Genomic DNA, 26,049 nt, shown 5'->3' with positions numbered 1-26,049 from the left:
GCCCTAGGCTGGGTCCACACACTGCCCTAAGTGTGTGGCTGCAGCTCCACTGAAATCCCGCACCTCGAGGCTTTGGTCTAAGCACATAGGGCCTATGGGCTCAGGACTTCCTTCCCTGCCCTAGGCTGGGACTGTGCAAGAGAGATGGTCCTTGCCTGGAGAGCCAGGGAGATGGTGGGTTTCACTACACTTGGCAAAAATCCTGGGTGGGAGCAGCTCATAGGGCTGGCAGTCTTTCTGCCCTAGCCCCACCTAGGACATGGACCTCTACAGTTTCAGGTCCTAATGGCCTAGCCTGTGCAAGCGTTTGTGATATCATGCCCAGGATTCTGGAGGACTGTAGCAATGTGTACACACCAGGTTCTGCCTTGAAAAGAACCATTTTATTCAGAATCTGCTCATTGTTGGGCGACGGCCTCCTGTCCAGCAAGTGCCAATGCCTTTTTTCTCTCCTTTTTTCTTTCCTTGTGTCTCTGCTGCTTATCTTGCTGCTTGTTCCCACCCAGGACTCCTACCCCTGCATCTTCCTCCCACTATTCTCCACATCTCCCCAGGTGTCCTGCAGTCTTAGCGTCTGCTTCTGTGCTCTGATGTCTTGGGCAATATAGCCAGAGGCCGGGAGGTGCTGCTGTGCAGGCAGACAGGAAATGTCCAATGCATCAAGATTGAAGGGATGCCACTTTATTTCCACCATAAGGCCTGTTTTGCTTGGTCAAGGTGTACAGGAGACGGTGGTAGGAGGCTCTGCATGACAGCTATTTCTCTGTAGCTACCTCAGGATGAAACGTGGTCAATGTCTCTTGGAGGCCATGCCCATGGCCAATAAAGGGTTTGCATGTTACCAGTGTTGGGGAGGTAATGAGAATAGCATTTTCTTGTACCCAGAGGCTAGTTGGTGCTGTTCAGTTCTTGCATTGCAGGGAGCTGCATACACAGCTGCTGAACACTTGGAGAGTGAGTGTGAGCTGCTGACCTGGTGCATTGGGATCTGGGCAGGGCAGCAAGAGTTGCTTCTTGTAGGTACTAAGGGGCTGACAGCAGCCACAGCTGGTCTCCAGCTGCAGGGTGTCCATATTGATACTGCCAAGAAACAGAGACCAGCAAGGTCAGAATTCCCCCTGACACCCAAGGCCAGGCCCTCTGAAGCCAGCACCTGCTCATGGGCAAGACAAGTGTGGCCAGAGTGACCTGCCTAGACCTCTGCCAGTCAGAACTGGCATGGGAACCACTGAGAGCCCAGCTCCTGTGAGGTTTCTGGCCCCAGCAGACAGGAGGGTGTTTGCCAGCAACTCACCTGACAGAGGAGGCACAGAAACCCTGGCAACGAGTTAGAGTCACATTTGCCACACAGCCCTGGTAGGTAATCTGGTGCTCCTCTTCTTGCAAGCTGCAGGCCCCTGAGGATGGAGGCCGAAGAGGGGGTCTGAGATACTACCTTGTCCCCATCTGACTCGTCCTACATAGCTCCTTATCCTTCCAGTTTTCAAAGCCTTCTCTTTTTTTTTTTTTTTTTTTTTTTGGTTCTTTTTTTCGGAGCTGGGGACCGAACCCAGGGCCTTGCGCTTCCTAGGCAAGCGCTCTACCACTGAGCTAAATCCCCAACCCCTTCAAAGCCTTCTTAAAGGATCTGGCACTGAGCCAGGCTCAAGTGAATCTGAGTCAGTTCCCCCGCGTCCCCAGTAAAGGTGTCTTAGGCCTGTTGGATGGAGGACATACTAAGGGCCAAGGAGGGTATCGGAGGAGAATGTCTGTATCCCTCACAGGAGAACATACAATATCTGAGAAGAAGAAGCATTGTGCCACCTGGGTTAAGGGGCGCAGCAGAGAAAGCCTTTTCCTCTGGGCTTCTGGATGACAAATGGTAGTGACACTTCAGCAGTCAGGCTGTACTGTTGGCCTTAGGATCTGCCAGTATGGGCAGGTATATTACCTACAATCAGCTCTCGGGAGGCATATGCCGAAAGACCGTGAGTCAAGAAGAGCCTGGGTTGATACTGCCCATGTGGAACTTGGGTTAAGTAAGGTGGCTCAACAGGTAGGGGCTTGTCACCAAACCTTATGACCTTTTCGTCTCTAGAACCCTCCTGACAGAACTGGCTCCTGCAAGTTGTACCCACAACATATTAAGTTAAAAATGATATGTGAGCCAGGCATGGTGCATACAGCTGTTATCCTAGCACTTGGGAGGCAGAGGCAGGTGGATTGCTTGTGAGTTCAAGGGCAGCCGAGTCTAAAAGTGAGTTCTAGAACAGAAACCCTGTCTTGAAAAACAATAACAAAACCAAGATAAAACAAAAAAGGATTTGTGGGTGACAGATTTGCACCCTGTATCTTCTCTCATGTATCCAAGTTTATCCCTGGCCTACTTCTCCGAGGAGTTTTGGGGTGAACTCTTCCTATGCTGTAACACTGCTTTCTCTCCATACTTCTTGGGGCTGTTTTCTCAGGAAACAGCCTGAACTTAAACAAGCTGTAAGCACAAACAGGAACTGATTGCTGGCTCTGTGAAGACTTCTTGCATGAGGAGGCCTGGAGCTTGTGTGGGAAACCTGGCCCCAAGTTGCGTGCTCTGAGTGGAACCCTCAAGGGTGTCTGTCCTCAGAGTACATATTGAATTCCAGTCGCTGTGCAGGCTGACATTGTGTTGGGATCACGTTCCTCTGGGTGGCATTAGTGATAGGTGGGTAGGATAGCTTATAAAAACCATGGGCAAATGGTACATATTAATTTCCTTGCCTGGACTAGGCGATCACTTTCTTCAGCACTGGGGTAGTTTGCACGCCTAAACACAAGGGCCTAGCCAGACCCCACATGCTAGCCAGGTGTGGAGGGCTTCTTAGAGATCTTGGGACCAAAGCAACTCAAGACTACAGCAGGCTCGTGGGGCACAAGTGACCCCTTGCAGGGAGCAGTAGAGGGCCAGAGAAGTCAAACTGGCTTAAACTATAGGAGGATTTAAGTCTCTTGTTCAGCCAGACTGGGTGAACAGAGAAGTACTCCTGAGGTGATGAGAAAGAAGCTTGCACTTAGCACCAGAAAAGCCCAAAAGATGCTCCAAGGCCCGCACAGAGGCAGCGTGGGAGCACAGGAGGGAAGTATAGCACAGCAGACTACGCAGCACCTGCTGTGTAAAATCCTGAGGAGTAAACAGATGGAACCTAAGTAGGCTAGGGGACCAGGGACCCAGCCACACAGTACTTACCTGAATCTGTGGGTGGTGAGGAGACTGAGGAGCCCAGACCGGAGGGCGATGTTGGGGTAGAAGGAGAGGAGTTTCCATTGGGAGTCGTGCTGCGGCTCAGGAACACAGATGTGGGCAGTGGACTGGTACCAGGAGGCCTAGTGGTATGGTTGGTGTCTGGGGAACTTGGGAAGTTTGTCATGCCCATGGTTGAAGACAATAGCCCTGATGTAGCAGCTTGGGTAGTAAGGGAGGTAAATTGGGAGGTGGTGGACTTCGAGGAAAATGAAGAAAATGTGGGTACATGAGAGGTGGTCTTGGAAGTGGAGAGCGGACCAATGCTGGAGGTTGGCATAGTCGATGGGGTGGGAGTCATGTGGCTAGTAGGGAGAACAGAGGAAGAAATGGAGGTAACAAGAGGAGACACAGAGGAATTAACAGGAGTAGAGGCAGCAGAAGGAGACACAAAGGCAGAGACAGATGGAGGAGGGGATGCTGTGGGTTTAGTAACCAGAGGGGAATGGGAAACAGAGCTGGGAGTGAGTGTGGACTGTAGGGTGGAAGTCATAGGTCGTGAAGTAGGAGGGAGAGGGGATGTCAGGGAGGATGGGGGAGAAGATGCTGAAGGAGGAAGAAAAGATGTAGTGAGACCAGAATTAGGGGGGAGAGACGTGGATGATGGCAGGGACGGAGAGTGGGGGTTGTCACTGAGAGAAACCAAAGTCGATAGCAAGCTGGTAGGGGGAGAGAGAGCACTGGTGGAGGATGAAAAGGAAGGGGAAATAGTGGAGCTGTGGGGAACAGAGGAGGGACTCCACCCTGAAGGAGAAGTTGTTGCTGTGGTAAATGAGGTAAAAGCTTCGGTAATGGCAATGGTAGTAGACGGCATAGGTGGTACTGTTTGAGGGGATCTTGTACCGTTCATTGTAGTAGTTGGGAGAATGGTGCTCAATGGAATGAATGTGGAAGGTGATAGTGCTGTGTGTCCATTGGTTGGAAGGACAGTCCTCGGTGGCGAGGAGGTAGCAGCCGGTGACACCGAGTGTTGGCTGGTTGGTGTGTTGAGTGTCTCAGTGGTGGGTGTCACGGCTAAGGTGGATATCAGTGGGGATTGTGTGGACGGTGAGGTCTGAGGACCTGAATGGGTCGGGAGGTGGGTGGCAGTCTGCATGGATGTTCCTGAGGGGAGCCCGGTGGTTTGTACTGTGCTGGAGACAGCCTCAGTGGGTGAAGGGTGTGTGGTGCGTGGAGTCTGAGGGCCGCTGGTTGTGGCTGAGGTGGTGTGGATCACGGGTGTGCCAGTTGAACTCACGGTTGGCTTAAGTGAGTTGGAGGTCCCTGGAATTGATGTGGACCCGTGGGCAGTCACTGAAGCTGTTTCTGAGAGGTGAGAGGTAGAGGGAGATGTCCTGCCTGTGGAGAATGTTTCGGTCTGGGTGATGGCGCCGGTTGTGTAAATGACAGGTGCTGATGTGTGAGGAGGCCGAGTTTGTTCCAGGGTGGTGGGAAGAATGGTTGCCCTTGCTGTGGAGGTAGAGGCGGATGAAACTGTGTGTTGGGGTGTAGGAGTGACAATTACCTCAGGAGTCTGCGTCACTGAGGAGGTTGAAAATGAGGGAAGTGTTGTGGCCAGTGAGGTCTGAAGAGCTGACGGTGTAGGGGAGGCTGTGTTGGTCTGCACGGATGTTTCTAAGGAGACACCTGTGGTGTGTTTTGTGCTGGAGACAGCAGCAGTGGTGGGAAGGTGTGGAACTCCCAGCCTGGGAGTGCTACTTGCCTGAGGTGGTGTGGACCACTGGAGTAGCAGTTCCTCCCATGGTGGACTTGGTGGCAGTGGTTGTGGGTCCTGCTGTGGATGGATGAACAGTGTTGGAGGAAGTCTGGGAGAGGTGGGAAGTAGAGGTTCTCTCTGTGGAGAAAGAGCTTTGAGTTTGGGTGGTGGCGCTGGTTGAGGAAATGGCAGCTGTGGGTGTGTTTGGAGGTGGTGTTTGTTCTATCGTGGTTTGTAGAATGGTGCTCACTGGGCCAGACATAGAAACCGAGGAGACTGTGTGACTGTGTGGGCTAGTTGGGGTGATGTGTACCTCTGAAGTTGGTGACACAGAGGAAGGTGAAAGTGATGGCAGTGATGTGACTGAAGAGGTCTGAGGAGCTGATGGTGTTGGGAGTGTGGTGGTGGACGGCTCAGATGTTCTGACGTGGGGAGCTGTGCTGTGTGTAGTGGTGGAGGAAACTGGCGTGGGTGGGGAGAGTGTGGTGGTGTGTGGAGTGGGGGGCTGCTGGGTGTGCCTGAGGAGGTGTGGACCACTGAGGTAGCAGTTACACCGGTGGTGGGCTCAAAGTGAGTTGGTAGTAGGGAGAATTGATGTTGATTGAGTGGGTGTCATGGCGGAAGACTCTGAGAGATGGGCTGTAGATGTCCTGTGTGTGGAGAGTGAGCCTTTTGTGCTGGTGGTGGCACTGGTTGTATAAATGACAGGTACTGTTGTGTGAGGCGGCCTTGTGCCTTCCAGGGTGGTTGGAAGGACAGTCCTCGGTGGCGTGGAGGTAGCGGCCGGTGACACCGAGTGTTGGCTGGTTGGTGTGTTGAGTGTCTCAGTGGTGGGTGTCACGGCTAAGGTGGATATCAGTGGGGATTGTGTGGACGGTGAGGTCTGAGGACCTGAATGGGTCGGGAGGTGGGTGGCAGTCTGCATGGATGTTCCTGAGGGGAGCCCGGTGGTTTGTACTGTGCTGGAGACAGCCTCGGTGGGTGAAGGGTGTGTGGTGCGTGGAGTCTGAGGGCCGCTGGTTGTGGCTGAGGTGGTGTGGATCACGGGTGTGCCAGTTGAACTCACGGTTGGCTTAAGTGAGTTGGAGGTCCCTGGAATTGATGTGGACCCGTGGGCAGTCACTGAAGCTGTTTCTGAGAGGTGAGAGGTAGAGGGGGATGTCCTGCCTGTGGAGAATGTTTCGGTCTGGGTGATGGCGCCGGTTGTGTAAATGACAGGTGCTGATGTGTGAGGAGGCCGAGTTTGTTCCAGGGTGGTGGGAAGAATGGTTGCCCTTGCTGTGGAGGTAGAGGCGGATGAAACTGTGTGTTGGGGTGTAGGAGTGACAATTACCTCAGGAGTCTGCGTCACTGAGGAGGTTGAAAATGAGGGAAGTGTTGTGGCCAGTGAGGTCTGAAGAGCTGACGGTGTAGGGGAGGCTGTGTTGGTCTGCACGGATGTTTCTAAGGAGACACCTGTGGTGTGTTTTGTGCTGGAGACAGCAGCAGTGGTGGGAAGGTGTGTGGAACTCCCAGCCTGGGGAGTGCTACTTGGCGCCTGAGGTGGTGTGGACCACTGGAGTAGCAGTTCCTCCCATGGTGGACTTGGTGGCAGTGGTTGTGGGTCCTGCTGTGGATGGATGAACAGTGTTGGAGGAAGTCTGGGAGAGGTGGGAAGTAGAGGTTCTCTCTGTGGAGAAAGAGCTTTGAGTTTGGGTGGTGGCGCTGGTTGAGGAAATGGCAGCTGTGGGTGTGTTTGGAGGTGGTGTTTGTTCTATCGTGGTTTGTAGAATGGTGCTCACTGGGCCAGACATAGAAACCGAGGAGACTGTGTGACTGTGTGGGCTAGTTGGGGTGATGTGTACCTCTGAAGTTGGTGACACAGAGGAAGGTGAAAGTGATGGCAGTGATGTGACTGAAGAGGTCTGAGGAGCTGATGGTGTTGGGAGTGTGGTGGTGGACGGCTCAGATGTTCTGACGTGGGGAGCTGTGCTGTGTGTAGTGGTGGAGGAAACTGGCGTGGGTGGGGAGAGTGTGGTGTGTGGAGTAGGGGGGCTGCTAGGTGTGCCTGAGGAGGTGTGGACCACTGAGGTAGCAGTTACACCGGTGGTGGGCTTAAGTGAGTTGGTAGTAGGGAGAATTGATGTTGATTGAGTGGGTGTCATGGCGGAAGACTCTGAGAGATGGGCTGTAGATGTCCTGTGTGTGGAGAGTGAGCCTTTTTGTGCTGGTGGTGGCACTGGTTGTATAAATGACAGGTACTGTTGTGTGAGGGCGGCCTTGTGCCTTCCAGGGTGGTTGGAAGGACAGTCCTCGGTGGCGTGGAGGTAGCGGCCGGTGACACCAGTGTTGGCTGGTTGGTGTGTTGAGTGTCTCAGTGGTGGGTGTCACGGCTAAGGTGGATATCAGTGGGGATTGTGTGGACGGTGAGGGCTGAGGACCTGAATGGGTCGGGAGGTGGGTGGCAGTCTGCATGGATGTTCCTGAGGGGAGCCCGGTGGTTTGTACTGTGCTGGAGACAGCCTCGGTGGGTGAAGGGTGTGTGGTGCGTGGAGTCTGAGGGCCGCTGGTTGTGGCTGAGGTGGTGTGGATCACGGGTGTGCCAGTTGAACTCACGGTTGGCTTAAGTGAGTTGGAGGTCCCTGGAATTGATGTGGACCCGTGGGCAGTCACTGAAGCTGTTTCTGAGAGGTGAGAGGTAGAGGGGATGTCCTGCCTGTGGAGAATGTTTGGTCTGGGTGATGGCGCGGTTGTGTAAATGACAGGTGCTGATGTGTGAGGAGGCCGAAGTTTGTTCCAGGGGTGGTGGGAAGAATGGTTGCCCTTGCTGTGGAGGTAGAGGCGGATGAAACTGTGTGTTGGGGTGTAGGGAGTGACAATTACCTCAGGAGTCTGCGTCACTGAGGAGGTTGAAAATGAGGGAAGTGTTGTGGCCAGTGAGGTCTGAAGAGCTGACGGTGTAGGGGAGGCTGTGTTGGTCTGCACGGATGTTTCTAAGGAGACACCTGTGGTGTGTTTTGTGCTGGAGACAGCAGCAGTGGTGGGAAGGTGTGTGGAACTCCCAGCCTGGGGAGTGCTACTTGCGCCTGAGGTGGTGTGGACCACTGGAGTAGCAGTTCCTCCCATGGTGGACTTGGTGGCAGTGGTTGTGGGTCCTGCTGTGGATGGATGAACAGTGTTGGAGGAAGTCTGGGAGAGGTGGGAAGTAGAGGTTCTCTCTGTGGAGAAAGAGCTTTGAGTTTGGGTGGTGGCGCTGGTTGAGGAAATGGCAGCTGTGGGTGTGTTTGGAGGTGGTGTTTGTTCTATCGTGGTTTGTAGAATGGTGCTCACTGGGCCAGACATAGAAACCGAGGAGACTGTGTGACTGTGTGGGCTAGTTGGGGTGATGTGTACCTCTGAAGTTGGTGACACAGAGGAAGGTGAAAGTGATGGCAGTGATGTGACTGAAGAGGTCTGAGGAGCTGATGGTGTTGGGAGTGTGGTGGTGGACGGCTCAGATGTTCTGACGTGGGGAGCTGTGCTGTGTGTAGTGGTGGAGGAAACTGGCGTGGGTGGGGAGAGTGTGGGGTGTGGAGTAGGGGGGCTGCTAGGTGTGCCTGAGGAGGTGTGGACCACTGAGGTAGCAGTTACACCGGTGGTGGGCTTAAGTGAGTTGGTAGTAGGGAGAATTGATGTTGATTGAGTGGGTGTCATGGCGGAAGACTCTGAGAGATGGGCTGTAGATGTCCTGTGTGTGGAGAGTGAGCCTTTTGTGCTGGTGGTGGCACTGGTTGTATAAATGACAGGTACTGTTGTGTGAGGCGGCCTTGTGCCTTCCAGGGTGGTTGGAAGGACAGTCCTCGGTGGCGTGGAGGTAGTGGCCGGTGACACCGAAAGTGTTGGCTGGTTGGTGTGTTGAGTGTCTCAGTGGTGGGTGTCACGGCTAAGGTGGATATCAGTGGGGATTGTGTGGACGGTGAGGTCTGAGGACCTGAATGGGTCGGGAGGTGGGTGGCAGTCTGCATGGATGTTCCTGAGGGGAGCCCGGTGGTTTGTACTGTGCTGGAGACAGCCTCAGTGGGTGAAGGGTGTGTGGTGCGTGGAGTCTGAGGGCCGCTGGTTGTGGCTGAGGTGGTGTGGATCACGGGTGTGCCAGTTGAACTCACGGTTGGCTTAAGTGAGTTGGAGGTCCCTGGAATTGATGTGGACCCGTGGGCAGTCACTGAAGCTGTTTCTGAGAGGTGAGAGGTAGAGGGGATGTCCTGCCTGTGGAGAATGTTTAGGTCTGGGTGATGGCGCCCGGTTGTGTAAATGACAGGTGCTGATGTGTGAGGAGGCCGAGTTTGTTCCAGGGTGGTGGGAAGAATGGTTGCCCTTGCTGTGGAGGTAGAGGCGGATGAAACTGTGTGTTGGGGTGTAGGAGGACAATTACCTCAGGAGTCTGCGTCACTGAGGAGGTTGAAAATGAGGGAAGTGTTGTGGCCAGTGAGGTCTGAAGAGCTGACGGTGTAGGGGGGAGGCTGTGTTGGTCTGCACGGATGTTTCTAAGGAGACACCTGTGGTGTGTTTTGTGCTGGAGACAGCAGCAGTGGTGGGAAGGTGTGGAACTCCCAGCCTGGGGAGTGCTACTTTGCGCCTGAGGTGGTGTGGACCACTGGAGTAGCAGTTCCTCCCATGGTGGACTTGGTGGCAGTGGTTGTGGGTCCTGCTGTGGATGGATGAACAGTGTTGGAGGAAGTCTGGGAGAGGTGGGAAGTAGAGGTTCTCTCTGTGGAGAAAGAGCTTTGAGTTTGGGTGGTGGCGCTGGTTGAGGAAATGGCAGCTGTGGGTGTGTTTGGAGGTGGTGTTTGTTCTATCGTGGTTTGTAGAATGGTGCTCACTGGGCCAGACATAGAAACCGAGGAGACTGTGTGACTGTGTGGGCTAGTTGGGGTGATGTGTACCTCTGAAGTTGGTGACACAGAGGAAGGTGAAAGTGATGGCAGTGATGTGACTGAAGAGGTCTGAGGAGCTGATGGTGTTGGGAGTGTGGTGGTGGACGGCTCAGATGTTCTGACGTGGGGAGCTGTGCTGTGTGTAGTGGTGGAGGAAACTGGCGTGGGTGGGGAGAGTGTGGTGTGTGGAGTAGGGGGGCTGCTAGGTGTGCCTGAGGAGGTGTGGACCACTGAGGTAGCAGTTACACCGGTGGTGGGCTTAAGTGAGTTGGTAGTAGGGAGAATTGATGTTGATTGAGTGGGTGTCATGGCGGAAGACTCTGAGAGATGGGCTGTAGATGTCCTGTGTGTGGAGAGTGAGCCTTTTGTGCTGGTGGTGGCACTGGTTGTATAAATGACAGGTACTGTTGTGTGAGGCGGCCTTGTGCCTTCCAGGGTGGTTGGAAGGACAGTCCTCGGTGGCGTGGAGGTAGCGGCCGGTGACACCGAGTGTTGGCTGGTTGGTGTGTTGAGTGTCTCAGTGGTGGGTGTCACGGCTAAGGTGGATATCAGTGGGGATTGTGTGGACGGTGAGGTCTGAGGACCTGAATGGGTCGGGAGGTTGGTGGCAGTCTGCATGGATGTTCCTGAGGGGATCCCGGTGGTTTGTACTGTGCTGGAGACAGCTTCGGTGGGTGAAGGGTGTGTGGTGCGTGGAGTCTGAGGGCCGCTGGTTGTGGCTGAGGTGGTGTGGATCACGGGTGTGCCAGTTGAACTCACGGTTGGCTTAAGTGAGTTGGAGGTCCCTAGAATTGATGTGGACCCGTGGGCAGTCACTGAAGCTGTTTCTGAGAGGTGAGAGGTAGAGGGGGATGTCCTGCCTGTGGAGAATGTTTCGGTCTGGGGGAGGGCGCCGGTTGTGTAAATGACAGGTGCTGATGAGTGAGGAGGCCGAGTTTGTTCCAGGGTGGGGGGAAGAATGGTTGCCCTTGCTGTGGAGGTAGAGGCGGATGAAACTGTGTGTTGGGGTGTAGGAGTGACAATTACCTCAGGAGTCTGCGTCACTGAGGAGGTTGAAAATGAGGGAAGTGTTGTGGCCAGTGAGGTCTGAAGAGCTGACGGTGTAGGGGAGGCTGTGTTGGTCTGCACGGATGTTTCTAAGGAGACACCTGTGGTGTGTTTTGTGCTGGAGACAGCAGCAGTGGTGGGAAGGTGTGTGGAACTCCCAGCCTGGGGAGTGCTACTTGCGCCTGAGGTGGTGTGGACCACTGGAGTAGCAGTTCCTCCCATGGTGGACTTGGTGGCAGTGGTTGTGGGTCCTGCTGTGGATGGATGAACAGTGTTGGAGGAAGTCTGGGAGAGGTGGGAAGTAGAGGTTCTCTCTGTGGAGAAAGAGCTTTGAGTTTGGGTGGTGGCGCTGGTTGAGGAAATGGCAGCTGTGGGTGTGTTTGGAGGTGGTGTTTGTTCTATCGTGGTTTGTAGAATGGTGCTCACTGGGCCAGACATAGAAACCGAGGAGACTGTGTGACTGTGTGGGCTAGTTGGGGTGATGTGTACCTCTGAAGTTGGTGACACAGAGGAAGGTGAAAGTGATGGCAGTGATGTGACTGAAGAGGTCTGAGGAGCTGGTGTACTTGTTTTAGGTGGTGCTAGGCTATTGCTTGACCATGACTGATGTGTGGTAATGGTAGTCCTTCCTGTGAGAGGTACCTCTGTGGTCTCTCTTGAGTAACTTGTTGTGGCTGTATGGTGACTTTCCTCTTGGGTTGATGTCACTGTGGATTGTGGCAGGGAATAATAATCAGTTTAAGCTCATTGCCCTTCATTTGTTTTATGCTGTGTTCCTGTTCTTTGATATTCTCTCTGCTCATCAAGCATGGTAGATTGATTCCCTGTGAATTGCCCACTTCTTGAGGTATTTGGTTTTCTCTGGCTAATTTTAGTGGAATTCTACATTTTCCTCCTGAACACTTACCTTGATGTAGGCTGTTTCTCCTCCTCAGTTATTGTCTGCCCCTTTGTTCCCTTTCTCCCTCATCCCTTGAATATACAGATCCTCTTCCTGAGTTGGATGTCCTCTACTGAGAGTCATAGTCAAACATGTGTTTTGAGTGCCGTGGCTTCCCACAGGCCTTGACTCACCTTGGCTGGTAGACATCCCAGTCATTACTGAGGTTAGCAGTGTCACTGTGGTACTCTCTGTGAACTCGGCTGTGGTCTTTGTGGATGAGCTGAGGGAAGATGCTGTGGGTTTGGATGTTGCCTCTGTCACTGCGGGCCTTGTGGGTGTTGACTTCGGTATAGACGTAGGAGACAAAGGTGATGTCAGTGGTCTGGTAGCCACAGTGGTTTCGGGGTATTCTGTAGAGGGAAGTAGTGGCAATGTTTTTTCCCTCCTGCTTTCCAGATGCATGTTCAAGCCCCCTGCTCTTTGCTCTGGCCCTCAGGAGACTTATTGTTATCTCTTTATAGCTTGTTGAACACCTGTCTTGTCCCTTCCCCAGCCTGCTGGTGTCTGTCTGCCTGGAGTGGGCTCACCCCCAGGCCATGACACAGGTTCTCGGTTCTCTACTCATACTCTTTGGAAGGATGTTGGTTTCTCCTCAGTGTCCCCAGCAGCATCTGGGATTGCCGTGGTGTGTGAGCAGGGTGGGCTGCAGGGTGGAGGCCCAGCAGTTCCCATGGATATTCTATTAGAAGTTCCAGACAGCCTGGAATGCTACCTTGAGTGACCAGCTTGAGTTGTAAACTAGGTTTTTGGAAAAATCTTCATCCTGCCTCTCACGCACAGCTAGTTCTGTGCTGAGACACCACCTCAGGCATATGTCAGAGGGAAGGCCGTAAGTAGTAACCCTCCATACCCTAGAATTCTACTGTGCTCCCCTCTCCCTTTTTACCTCCTGAAGAGACTGTGGATTTCTTGGGAGTGGTCCAGTCTGTTCCTTCCTCAGTGGAGGATGGGGCTGAAGGCGGTGGGGTTGGAAGACCTGGCAAGTAGGAGGGGCCCACAGGTGTGCTTGTAGAGCTGGAACTGTGGAACTCGGTGCTGATGGGGGTTGCAGTAGTAGGCTGTGAACCTGTATAGAGCATATGTGATCTCATGGATGGGCAGAATCTGGCTCCAGAGCTCCCCCATCCCGGGAAGAGCTCGTGAGGGGGGGGGGAGGCAAAAGGTATAGGGTGGCTCATGGACCTCTGAAGGCAGTGTGGACTCCTGGTAGACTTACCTGGGGAGGCCCTGCTTCCTGCTCAGTCAGGTGAGTCAAGTGGCCAGCATCAATGGCTGGCCAGGAGCTAAGCTTTGTAAATTCTTTCCCTTGTAACCTAGGGCTTGCAGGGTACATTACCCACCCTCCCAGGGCCTGGCAGATGTAGAAGCTGGGCTGGTGGGGTGGGGAGGGCTGTCCACTGGAGCTAGGGTGAGCCCTGGGCAGGAAGCCTTCATCCTGTGGTACCAAGTGGGTGAGCAATCACCTGTGGTGGTTGGCGGTGGTGTGGTAGTAGGTGGTGCTGTAAGAGAAGGGCAGGCGTTGTCAGGGATAGCTGTGTGTGAAGCTTCTCCCCTGACTGGCCCTTCCCACCCCTGCCTCTTTCCCTCTCTTCTTTGTCAGCCTTGCAGGGAGAGTAGGGATCTAGGGCTGGGTTCATAAGAAAATTCCCACTGTGTATCCAAGTACCCTGGCTGGTGTGGGGCACTCTGGCTGTGGGTATGTAGTGGCTGGGCTGGGGAATAGGGCAGAGACCAAGGGGTCCAGACGAAGGGGTTTTTGTTTCTGCTGTGGCCTAGGATTCTGTTTGAGCCAGTGCGTCAGTGTCCTGAGGGAGAGGATCTAGGAAGGAGTTACTAGGCCTGGACAAGCTTGAGACACAGGCTACCCACACAAGGGCTGGTCGCGGGAGTGCCTGCTGGACTTACCACAGGGTACACAGGTCCCTTCTTTGTGGTCGAAGTACTCATTCTGGGAGCAGTTGTAACAGCCTGGGGTAGAAATGGGGCAGGCTCAGCACTCCAGCCCCACCTGCCCACAGGGAGCCCTGCCTTGCTGTGCTCCCTACCCTACCTTCCTGCCTCCACCTCCCTCCTTCCTCCTCTCACTTTACACCAGCTCCTGAAGTTACTCTTTGGCCCTACAACTCTGCCCATTCTGCCCTTGCTTTCTTGGCTCCTGATTCCTGTGTCTTAACTACATTTTTATTATTCTATCTATCTATCTATCTATCTATCTATCTATCTATCTATCTATCTATCTACCTACCTATCTTTTTGAGACATCTCACTATGTAACTCTAGCTGACCTGAAACTAATTATGTAGCCCAGACTGGCTTTGAACTTCAAAGATTCCCCTGGCTCTGTCTCCTGAATGCTGGGACTAAAGGCGTGTGTGACTGGCCTAATCGCTCTCTTGTGATGTGGAGATCTCCACCTGTGTCCCAGCTCCTGCCCCAGCCTGGCTCCCCCTGCCAGAGACTTTCCAGAGCAGCAGCAACCCATCTAGCTGTGGGGTTCCTGTGGCACCCATTTTAACTTCCGGATGGGCAGGCATGCCATCTGACAGTTCTTTAATTCCTTATTTTGGTTTTTAAGGATCTTTGCCAGGCCAGGGAGCAGGGCTAGTTTGGGTGAGGCCAGGTCCCCAATTGAAAACAGGGCCTAGAACTCAGTACACATTCTCTGAGTGTGTGAGTGAGTGAATGTGTGTGTGGATGAGTGTGCACTGGGGTCAATGTGTGCCGAGGAGTGTGGGTGGACGGATGCGGGAGAGTGGATCTGCGTGCAAACGAATGAATGCATCATGAATAGACATTTGCACGAATGGATGGATGGACCTATGAATGGCTGAATGAACAAAAGCCATAGGCATGGCACGTGCGTCCCAGGCCCTCATACCTTCAATGTTTGTGTCCGGGAAGCTTCCCAGGCTGCCAGGGCAGAGACAGGGCTGGTAGTGCCACGTGCAGTTGTGCTGAGCTATCTGGTATCCACTGTCACCCACCAGTGTGTGGCTGTTGTAGAAGTCACAGTAGATGGCTGAGAGGAAGGACGCACATCAGCTGGCACCAAGGCCTACATGCCAGCATGAAGGGCTTGGGGTCTGTTGGAGGCCTCCTCTTGGTGGGTCTGGGAGGAGAGAGCCTGGGGAACCGCTGGTGACCCAAGGTTGCCCTGCAGGGGTACAGCCTGGTGCCTACCTGGAGAGAAGGCTTCTGGGGTAAGCCCCTGGGTGGAGCAGGTTTGGGCATGGGGTGAGACACTCACGGCAGAAGTCTGGGGTCCTCCAGTCCACACACACGCCCTTGTCTAGACAGGCCTTGGCATAGGCAGCCACCGCGTCACACAGACACTCGCAGTCCCCACCTGTGTCGCACCCACAGGCATCATGCACGCAGGCCTCATAGTAGGGCAGGTGGTATACCTGTGGAGAGGAGGGTGCCATGTTGGCATTGGCTGCTGCGGTGGTGGCAAGGTGGAGTTCAGACTTTGTTACCTTGGGGAATAGGCTTTGGAGGGGGCGTATCCTGGCTCTCCGAGAGGCATCTTCTAGTGTAAGCTATAGCTCTAATCGGCTGTCACCTTCCAGAGGTGAATGTTGTTGGTGCTCAGTCACCCCTGCTCTGGGGTATCCATTAGAGACAACTCCTGTTGGGACCAGAGTGTGGCAAACCCAAGCTGGGTGTCGCTTGCTTGCATGCCTGATCCTCTTGGGGTCTCTGCTCCCTTCTTCAGCTCCTCTAAGCTATCCCAGATGTCCCCTGGCTATAAGTACTTTGCCCCACATGAGGTAGTCTCCTGCAATTCTTTCTGAGCACCAAAGATCAGGGTTTACCTCTGAGTCCAAAAAGCTCATCCCTGCCTATAGCCGTGTCACTTACGACTGAATATCTCATCTCTGGGCCACGTATCCCAGAGTAGCCAGCTGTCTGCCTGGGGTGACACTTCTACTCATTGTCTTATCTGCTATGGTCCTCTGGTGGGCAGAGGTCTGGGCACTGCTTATCATCTCTAGCTTGTGGGTGACCCTGGCCTCCGGTGCTGGGTACACCCCTCTTCACACCTGATAACCTCCAGCTAACCTGGAGCCTGATGGTAGGAGGACTGTGCCCGCCGTCCCTGTCTTGGAGGACAGGACCCACCTTGCTGTGGCAGGCGGCAAAGGTCTGACTGTTGATAATGTTGCATTTGCGCTCAGCCCACGAGCGCCGGAAGGTATTCAGGCTGCAGGGATCCACCGCGTAACTCGCATCCCCACACAGTGGGCTTTCCTTCCACGAGTTCACAAACTCCAGCTCATTGGACGCCACATACTTGCTGCGTGTTTCGAAGTCGTCTTTCATGTTCCCATTGGAGTTGCCACACAAGCCACAGAGGGGGTCCTGCTGGGGAACAGTTGCTGGGGAGTCATGCAGGCTTTCTGGTGGACCCCTCGCCCAGAAACCAGCCAGGGCCTTGGTTCACTGGCAAGCGTGCAGTGAGTACCTGGGTCGCACGGCGGATCTTGATAGAGACACTCATGTGCTTGTTCCACATAAGTGTCAGGTTGAGCCTTCCAGGGATGTCTATGTCCAGCACAAGATTCAGGGGGCTAGGCTTCACTTGTAGATGCACCAGGGGCTCTTCCCCACTGACTGTGTAGTTACCGTCTGCCATTGTGATGGATAGCCCCTGTGGGGGGAAGGGTTGTCATCACCTGCTTTCTCTTCCTGCCCACCCAGTACCCAGATCAGTCGATGACTTGAGTCTTTGGAAGGGAGGGGTGAAGTCCAACATGATAGATTTCCATCTTTGTGAGGATCAGTTTGAAGACAGCCTAAAACACACGATAAACTCGAGACCAGCCCTGGCTACATGAGACCCTGTCTCAAAACAACAATGAAAGACATGTCTAGGAGTATCTATTGGGAGCCAGTTCTGGACAGAAGGTGCTAGACATGTGGAAACAGATTCAGCTTCCTGGAGAGCAGCTTTCTTTCTGCCCACGAAATGCTATACGGCTCTGGGAAACTGTTGGAGACCACGTGGCCAGCTCTGAGTGTGCAACCACCCAGCTGGCCACCAATCTCTCGCCACATCTTCCTGTCATACAAATGAGAAGGGAGGATGGGAGGGTGTTCAGTAAAGGAGGAAGCTTGGAAGACCTGGGGGCTGATGATCAAATTACAGCCGGCCTTCTTCCACCCTAGGCATCACAGTCACTTACACCTAGGGAGATCTTGATGGCTCTGGAGCAGGTGACCCCCGACTTCCCACAGATGACGTTCTCTGTCAGGACCTTGAAGGTAGGCTGTGAGCTGTTGGCACCACAGTCATCCTGCAGGAAGAGGGTATTGAGGAGAAGCCCTCATGGTCCCCGCTCTGGTTCCTGTTAGCCTTTGACCCCGGGCTCAGTGGTTACCGTGGCCAGCGTGTATTCGCAGTTGCCGTCAAATACAAAGCGTTGTCCGTCAAAAGTTATGATGTGGCCTTCGCCATAGAGGACACAGGTGGATGGACACTGGGTGCTAAGCTGGCAGGTCCACCTTCCCTGCGAGCAGGTGCTGGGGAGATGGCAGTGAGAAATGGTTAGACACGGTCTTTCCACACAGGGAGATGGACTGGGCTGTGACCCTAGGATTCCCCACCTCTGGGAGCCCTACTCTGGGACAACTTACTTTTGGGAGTCTTCACCTGCCCAGATGACCCTAGGGGTCTGGGTGTTCATGACCTACCAGGTCTTACAGTCTGTATGGAGCTCAGAACCACCAGGGTAGGATGTCCCTGCATAGTCACATGGGCATTCCTCTGCGGGCACACACTGCCCGTCACTGTTTTCATAGAGTCCCTTAGGACAGACGCAGCCGGATTCGCACTTGGTGGGTACCTGGTGGGGAGACAGGGTTAGTAGCTCCTTAAGCACTCTGCAATCCCAGAACCAGCCTCCTTGAGACTACCCGTCTTTTCTTTTGTCCAGCCTTCTCTAAGGTCTCTATGGACAGCTGAGTTTTACTCTTAGAGAAGCCACTCTTTGGGTAATGTTTCAGGTGTGTGTGTGTGTGTGTGTGTGTGTGTGTGTGTGTGTGCCACATACTCAGAGACAGGTGGCTGTAGTTCCCAAGCCGGGAGCCAGTCCATGTCCTCAAGAATTCCAGAGACAAGCACCCTGTCCTCTAACTGCCTAGCTACCAATCAGCTCCTGACTCAATGCCCAGCACTAGCTATGGAGACAGAGCCACAACCAGAGGGACACTGAGTGCAGCATGGTCCTGCTGTGTACTGGCTCCTGTAGACTTTTAGAAACCCTCTCCGCCCTGCTTCTTACACAGGCAGTGCCTGTGGCCAGCATCTGGCACGTGGGGGCACATGCAGCTCCAAACTTGTCCTCTGACGACTGACTGCAGGACTGGAAGGTCTTGGGCTCTGGGCAGGATGCTGCAGGGAAGAAGCAGACAGGTCAGGTGGACTGGGGACACGAGGTGGTGCAGGGGCTTCTCTACGGGGTCTCATGGTCATCCCCTGGTATATACTTACCAAAGAACATCTCTGCTTGCCGTGGACAGCTCAGACGCCCATTGATGCAGTAGCTATAAGAGAGGGGCAGGGGGGGCTGGAGAGATGGCTCAGTGGTTAAGAGCAATGACTGCTCTTCCAGAGGTCCTGAGTTCAGTTCCCAGCAACCACATGGTGGCTCACAACCATCTGTAATGAGATCTGATGCCCTCTTCTGGTGTGTCTGAAGGTAGCTACAGTGTACTTATATATAATAAATAAATAAATCTTAAAAAAAAAATAAGAGGGGCAGGGACACATGAGCACACACGCACAGGCCCTTCCCTCACCAGACCTTTCCCAGTCCTTCCCTTCATACCATATGACCCCGTTGATCATGGTTGACTGATCAGCCTGGACAAACTTGTGGCTGTCCAGCAGACAGGGACACTGGGCTTTGTGCACACATTCTGCCTTGTGGTTCAGGTAGGTGCCCTCAGGACAGTTGCAGCCATCCACTGGCACAGGACTCGCGTGACACTCTGTCTCACGGTCCGACAGAGACAGGCAGGTACGGTCACAGGCCTTGCTATCATAGCTGAATGTACGGTTGCCAGAGCAAGGCACAGCTGTGGGAATGGAGGGGTCAGGTTCTCAGGACAGGAAGTGGTGTGAGGAGAGGGTCTGGGGCTTGGGGATGTAGTGATGCAGGCAGAGGAATGGCTGAGCGGAGATTAAGGCCCTAGAACCCCTCAGGCTGACCACGGGGCCCTGTTGTGGTCTAGGCTCACACCACTGCTATGCCTGGGACCCTGCCTCTTCTGACCCCTCCCTCCACTATCTCGTCACAGTCAGCACTCACTGCAGTTGTCCACACTGTTCCTCCAGCCCCAGAGCAGGACGCCGCGGGAGGAGCAGGCATGGGCATAGGCCCCCAGCGCAGAACAGATGTGAGGGAAGGTCTCCTCGTAGTTGCAGGCCTGGTACACACATCTCTGTGGGGAGAGTGGGACCCAGGCATCTAGGACTGCATGTGCTGCTACCATCTCCCCTCGTCTCCTCAAGTGCCCACTGCACCCACCTTGTAGAAGGGCTGGGGGTTCACCACACTGTGGCACTTCTCAAACACACTGCCTTTCTTCAGCAGCATGGAGCAGTGGGTCTCTGCACACACCTCTGGAGGCAACAGATATAGCCGTGGGTATCCCGTTCCCATCCCAACGGGCTTAGATGGCTGAAGGTGGGGGTGCAGGAAACTCACTGTTGAGCTGGCTCATGGAGCAGGGGTCCGTCTCACGCTCTAGGGCAGCTGGGCAGTTCCCCGCACGCCAGGAATCCACAAAGAGTGAGGCAGTGCCTTCGTCAATACCCATGCTGGTTGTGAAGTCATCTGTCGTGTCTCCGTTGAAATTTCCGCAGAGCCCTTCGTGGGCGGGATTTGTGAGCAACTGAGTCCTGATCCTCCCATCCAGTCTTCCATATACCCAAAGCGCTCCCCCTGCATTTGTGCCCCTTTATTATCACTGGTCTTATGTGGCTGGAACTACAGGTTCCCTGGATTTGGAGAGCCAGTATAAGATACTCGTGGGTCCCCTCTGCATCTAGCTGCAGCGGGGAGGAGACAGCCAGGCTGACTCGGAGAGTGACCAGCAGGACAGTGCTCACCTCTGGTCTGGCCTTTGAACTGGGGCCCGACTGTGATGTACACCTGGAAGACAGGCTGCATCTGGAACATAATTTGTAGCCCGAAGGTGGTAGCCATCTGGAGGTGGGTAGATGTCTGCCTGAAGATGGTGATGTTGTCTGCAAGATTTCAGGGCTAAGAAGGCCGTTCCTGCTGCCATGCTCCAAAGACATGGCAACAACAAAGTCCCCAGTGCTGGCCCCAGAAGGACTTACGTGTCTTGTATGGCAGCACTTTGGTGTCCCCGTTGTTGGTGATCACTTCATCCTCTGAGATGACAATTTTGTCCTGGAGAGACAGAGGAGTGGGAATAGGAAGTAAGAGAAGCAGGAGCCAGACGCTGGCCTTCAGAGAGTGGGACATAGCACGTGCTTGACAGAGCAGGCAGCCTTACCTTCTTGGACAAGTAGATGATGGACTCTAAGGAGGTCTCTGAGTGCGAGTAACCCGACTTGTCATACACAGCCATGAGGGTGCCTTCATTGGGAAGCTGTGGGCTCTGGGAAGGGGAACAGGTCAGACATGGATGGACTATTCCCTTTCCCCCAGCCTTAGGGCTCCTCCTACCTGGAGAAGAGTGTAGGTACAGGTGCCATGGAAACGGTAGGGTCTGGCGTCGAATGTTGTGACAAAGGAACCACCTTCTAGGGAGCAGTGGCCAGGACACGGCTGCTTTGTACAGGTCCAGTGGCCCATGGTACACTGGCTGCAGGTGGATATTGGGGTCGTCCCCAGGGGATTGTGAGGCCCAGGGTGAACAGAATCCCTCCCCGGGTTCCATGCTAGCAGAACTTCTTTTCCATACTCACCAGGTTTGGCAGGCTGTCCTTGTGATCTCCCCCGGGCCATAGACCATACCATTGAGCATGCAGGGGCACTGGTTGACTGGCACACAGGAGTGGTTTCCAGATATATCGTCAAGCAGTGTACCTAAGGGCATGGGCTCCGTGGGACAGATGTTCCTGAGGCAGCCTATCACTGTGGGGACTCGTCCTCAGCTGGCTGTCCATCTGTCTCAGGCTCTGCCCTCCTTCATCCCTGCCAGCCTTGGGGAAGGTGCTTTGAATGACTCAAAGCCCACCTCTGCTCCCCACTGCTCACTCTGCATGGAGCCCTTGGTGTACTGGAAGTTTTGGGATCCGTAGACGAGGCCTGGACCCGGGACTCAGATATAGAGTGTCGAGGCCAAGCTGGAACAGAGAGTGAGTTTTGGGGAAAGTGGGTGCTCATATATATCCTCACCATGGGGGCAGAAGCAGCCGAAGGTGCAGAAGCTGGAGCAGCTGTGCTGTGGGTTGGAGCAAGTCTTGACGCAGACCTCACCGCACTCCTGGTACACTTGGTTGGCCGGGCACTGGCTCATGGCTGCAGGAAACAGGCATGGGATCTGGTAAGAAGATCTCACCTGCCTTCCTGAGTTCCTACTTTATTTTTGCTTAGCTTCTGCCCTTCTCAAAACTGTTTTCCCTTTCCCCCTGCCTGAACTCACGGCAGAGGCCGGGGGTCCTCCAGTTTCGGACGGGCTGGCCGGCCATGCTGCATCGGCGGGAGTACTCAGACAGTGTGGCGCAGCTGCAGTTGGGCTGGCCTGGCTGGGCACAGTCAGCCATGTCTTCCTGGCAGCTCAACATCAGTGTCTCCTTTGGCACGTCACACCCAGGGGACACCAGGGTCAGTAACTGGTTGCAGATCTGTGCCTGAACAGAGAGCCACTCAAGGTCATACGGGCGAGGCCACGTCTTGTATCATACCCAGGGCTTCAGTCGTGGGGGTGGCATTGGTCCCAGAGACCCTACACAGCCCCCTTGTGTCTGCCACATTCTGGACCTGGGTTATGGGCCACCTCACATACGTATCTGGTCTTCAGGATGCTGGGACTGGGGATAGCTTCATGGGCACAGATCTCATTGGGGTCATCTAGCTTCTGAAGTGTAGCGTACTTATGGGGTTCCAGAAGTTTGCCTAGGGACACAGGACAGAGATCAGTGTGTGGGACTGACTACTAAGAGGCCTGGGGCCTGACCACCCACCCTGACCCAGCTTACCATCCTCACTGAGAAATTCATTGTCTATCTTTCCATCAAAGTTCCCACACAGTCCACATAGCTTGCCCATGTACTTCTTCTCTACCAGGACCTGTGGGGTGATACTGTTGGTCCCTGTAGGAATGCATAAGGAGTTCCCCACCCTGGCTGGAGAACCCTTAGACTCTTCAAGGTTCCAGGCACTCCCACCTCACCACCCTGCCCTTCCTGGGAGCAGGGCGTGTGGTTTCTTCCCTGACTGGATCCTTCTCCTTTTCAAATGGGGAAACTGAGCTGCTATCTAAGCTCAGGTCCTCTTGGTTGCTGGCCAGCAGTCAGTGCTGTCCCGCTAGTCGGGGCTCCTGGAACTCACTTCGAGGAGGGCCCTTCCTGAATGCTGTCTGTCAGCTCGTGAATCTTTTTTTTTTTTTTTTTAGATTTATTCATTTATTATATATAAGTACACACTGTAGCTGTCTTCAGACACACCAGAAGAGGACACAGATCTCCTTACAGATGGTTGTGAGCCACCATGTGTTTGCTGGGAATTGAACTCAGGACCTCTGGAAGAGTAGTCGGGTGCTCTTAACCACTGAGCCATCCCTCCAGCCCTCAGCTCGTGAATCTTACCATAAGGTGGGCGTCTGGACCCCACATGACGACTAACTCCAGCTCCAGCTGCTTGGCCACCAGCTGCACGCTCTGGCCATATGGCGTGATCTGGAGGCCATTGCTGGTGTAGGGCAGGCTAACAACCCTGTGGGTAAGACAAGTTAGCAGCTGTTCCTTCTGTCCCCACCCCCACCCCGGCTGCCCTACCAGCTTACCCAATGTCCCTGACAGAGATGGTTTCTTTGTTCACAGTAACCACAGAGGCTCCCAGTTCTATGATGATCCGGGAGATGTTCCCATCCCCATCTCTCCGCAACTGGATGCTAAAGGTGGTGGGCAAGTCATCCCCGCAGGTGGCCGTAAAGACATAATTACACATCCCTTTGAAATTATACTGATGGCCATCAAAGGTGGAAAAGTGGCCAGCTCCCCACATGGAGCACCAACCCTTTTCTGGGGCTGCGGGGAATAAAAAGATACACTCACTCTCAGTCCCATTTCTTGTGTCTAGGCAGGGCATGTCTGGGGCAGCCCGGTCCAAAGGCTGTGGCCCTAGAGAGCCCACCCTAGCCCCAGTCCCACATGCCCACCCAGCTCTGGCCTGGCCTCTGCCTTCTCTCTAGGCCTTACAGGATTGCAGGTTATCCTCAGAGGTGGAGTCTGTGGCATCTCCTGTCCCGGCACCTGTAAGGCAGGAAGCTACAGCTCAGAACCCCCCACACAGCTCCTATTGAGGCTCTGATCTGGGCAGGCGGGGCCAGCGGACATAGAGGTCACAGTTCCCGAATACCCCTCCCCCAGTTAGTGCCTTGGATGAGAACTCTTGGCTAACGCCTGGGATGAAGCTTGTATTATGGATCTTTCTTGTGGAAACCCAAACTACAGCACTGCCAGGGCCTGCACGCTCTGCGTGTGTGCATGCGAGTGTGCACGTGTGTGTTCGTGTGTGTGCATGTGTGTGTGTGTGTGCACGTGTGTGTGTGTGTCTGTACGTGTATGTGCGTGTGTGTGCATGTGTGTGTGCATGTGCGTATGTGTGTGTGTGTGTGTGCGTGTGCGTGTGTGTGCATGTGTGTGCGCGTGTGTGTGTGTGTGTGTGCGTGTGTGTGTGCGTGCGTGCGTGCGTGCGTGCGTGCGTGCGTGTGTGCGTGTGTGTGTGTGTGTGTGTGTGTGTGTTTTGAGATGTGGCAGCTACCTCCTTCCTGCACCCTGGACCACTGGGCCTCTGGCACTCTGGTCAACAGGGATGCAGATGCTGATGGCTGTCGTGTGTCTTTGGAAGTTTCAGCTTCCAGGGACTTAGGCTGGCAAAGGAGGTGGTATCCAGATCTGTATGGTTGGGACTGTTATCTCAAGCTGTTCCACCACACTGTCATCCTTGATGGGTTTGTCCTCTGAGCCCCAGCCTGGTGAATGCCCGTGCATCACCTCAGGACCCAGCAGGTGGTGGGAACGGAAGATCTAAAGTGATGTCTAGGGAAGTCAGGAGCATCTGCCTCTGTAGAACGATCCTTGAGGGTATGGAGAATGGGCAGCCTCCCTGGGCAACAGCCTCTGTAGCTCAGGTTTCTCTCTCTTCCAGACAGCAGCCCCATTTTATGTGATGTGAATGGCACAGACCCAGCTCCTGTCCTCTTGACCCCAGACTTGGGTCTGGCTCTATCCCTCCCTCTTTTGTCTATTGTGCTCTAAGGGGCTCCTGTCCCCTGTCTCTCTCTCCTGACAAGTCTTCCCTCTCCCTGACCCCAGCCTAATGGGCCTGGCTTCCCTGTTTTAGTCTGAGCTGGCCTCTAACTGAGGTCCTTCTGAAGATATCCAGGAGACCACCAGCACCACTGCCCCTCCTGCTGGGACCACCTGCAGCTCAGCCATTGCCAATGGGGACTCCTGGGCTTGTTGAGTGGCCTCTCCTGTCTCCAGTTAACCCGACTCCCTCAGGCATCTCTGTCTCCTTCCCAGCTTCTGTAGCCTCAGGCCCCACCTGAGTCTGACCTCATACTCTTCACTTCCGCCCTCCGGCTAGGCTGCACAGAGGTGATGCTCAAACACTGTTAGAGGAGCAGCCCAACACAGTTCCCCAGACCTCAGCCTTGGTTCCCGCTAGGCCTTTCCTAGTAGGCCCTCCCTTGGCTTACTCTCCTATCCCTGGCTATAGGTCCAGGGGACCTGGTTCCAGGCTCCCCTTCTATTCCTGCCAGGCATGCTGAGTAAGGGGCAAGGCAGGGTCCACGGTGACCTGGTAGGACCCATAGGCATTGCTTTATGACTTTCAGAAGTACTTTTGGTGTGAACAGCTGGCCCTATGCAGTGGGGAGGAGATTGCCGGAGAGAGGAGCAGAGTAGCCTGAGGGGAGGCGCATCACATTTTTCCAAGTCTGAGACCCACCTCGCACCCTTGCCCAAAGGCTGGGTCTACTCTAAGGCTGGGTGTTATACGGTCCATCTCCCTAGGGGAAGTCCCTGATAGCTCCGACTGGCATACAGAGCTGTGGGCTGCGGTGACACAAGATGTCTTCCTACAACGTATGCAGAAGGGGAAGTTGAGACCTGGAGCCAGCCATACAGTTCTGTTAGTGAGCGAGGTGAAGAGGAGTGGAACCTAAATTCTACCTGGGAACTTTGGGTCCAGCACCAAAGACTTTGTTGGGCTGACACAGTTGCCTGCCCCCACATACCTCAGCCTCTCCAAGAGCTCCCAGGGCCAGAGCCAATGGGGAGAGAAAAGGAGTATCATGCCTGTCCTATTGCTAGTGGTCACCAAAACTGCTGAGACTGTGCAGGAGGGACCCCCATTCTGGTTCAGGTTTGAGCCCATTCCTTTCCTGGCTACCATACCCAGCTCACAGGAGGTGAACAGGTTTGAGCACTTTGCTGGGCCCCTCCTACCTCCCATTCATCAGTGTTCATTAATATGGCCAGCCTGCCTTAGGCAGTCAATGAGACAAGAAGACCTGAGAACTTTCCCATGCTCGGGGACCTATGGAAGGCATTGGGTACTCAGACCACCCTGGGCACTGGCCACTGCCTACTCACCATTGATTAGGGATCCCCTGAAGAGCAGCAACAGCAGCAGGTGTCCGACCCTGAGCATGGTGGCACTCTTGGAGCAGAGAGGTGACCACCAGCCCTGGTCTTCTCCTGCTGGGCGCTCAGGCAGTCTTGCTGCTGCCTCTGCTGTGATTGAGCATCTAGCTCTCCCAAGCCTATATAGGGGTGGCGTGCCCTCCCCCTACCACACCCACGTGTGCCCCATACTCCAGGCCTGTGATCACCACCGCCTGCCTGGCACAGCGGTGGCCAAACAGGATATTGGGTTCTGCTTTATCAAGACTCAGACTTTGGAAAATTCTGCAACGGTTGTGGCCCCATTATCTTCCCACTCCCAGTTGGGGGCTGACACACGCACTCCAGGGGCCCACAAGCACCTCCTGCATCTGGCTGTCC

General features: G+C 54.4%; 1 protein-coding gene across 1 annotated transcript; it reads right to left on the bottom strand.

Moving 5' to 3' along the window:
• Positions 1–1,023: 1,023 nt before the first annotated feature.
• On the bottom strand, positions 1,024–25,696 carry Muc6 (mucin 6, oligomeric mucus/gel-forming). Its single transcript, XM_032891754.1, has 35 exons — positions 25,639–25,696; positions 23,236–23,304; positions 22,821–23,064; positions 22,624–22,750; positions 22,015–22,105; positions 21,822–21,931; positions 21,459–21,666; positions 21,212–21,334; positions 20,779–20,899; positions 20,537–20,675; positions 20,364–20,468; positions 20,185–20,257; positions 19,951–20,088; positions 19,547–19,708; positions 19,367–19,461; positions 19,148–19,280; positions 18,665–18,914; positions 18,328–18,380; positions 18,119–18,228; positions 17,529–17,680; positions 17,216–17,357; positions 17,021–17,131; positions 16,300–16,485; positions 15,957–16,196; positions 15,082–15,238; positions 14,713–14,853; positions 13,740–13,802; positions 13,298–13,333; positions 12,721–12,900; positions 11,966–12,184; positions 10,250–11,598; positions 4,000–4,230; positions 3,203–3,339; positions 1,295–1,397; positions 1,024–1,080 (listed from the first exon to the last, which is right to left on the bottom strand). The coding sequence occupies exons 1-35, from the start codon at positions 25,694–25,696 to the stop codon at positions 1,024–1,026; spliced, it is 5,913 nt and encodes a 1,970-aa protein (XP_032747645.1).
• Positions 25,697–26,049: the final 353 nt, after the last annotated feature.

This window comes from Rattus rattus, chromosome 2 (assembly GCF_011064425.1).
Source record: "Rattus rattus isolate New Zealand chromosome 2, Rrattus_CSIRO_v1, whole genome shotgun sequence".
Taxonomy (NCBI): Eukaryota; Metazoa; Chordata; class Mammalia; order Rodentia; family Muridae; genus Rattus; species Rattus rattus.
This window is presented reverse-complemented; position numbering and strand designations above follow the sequence as displayed.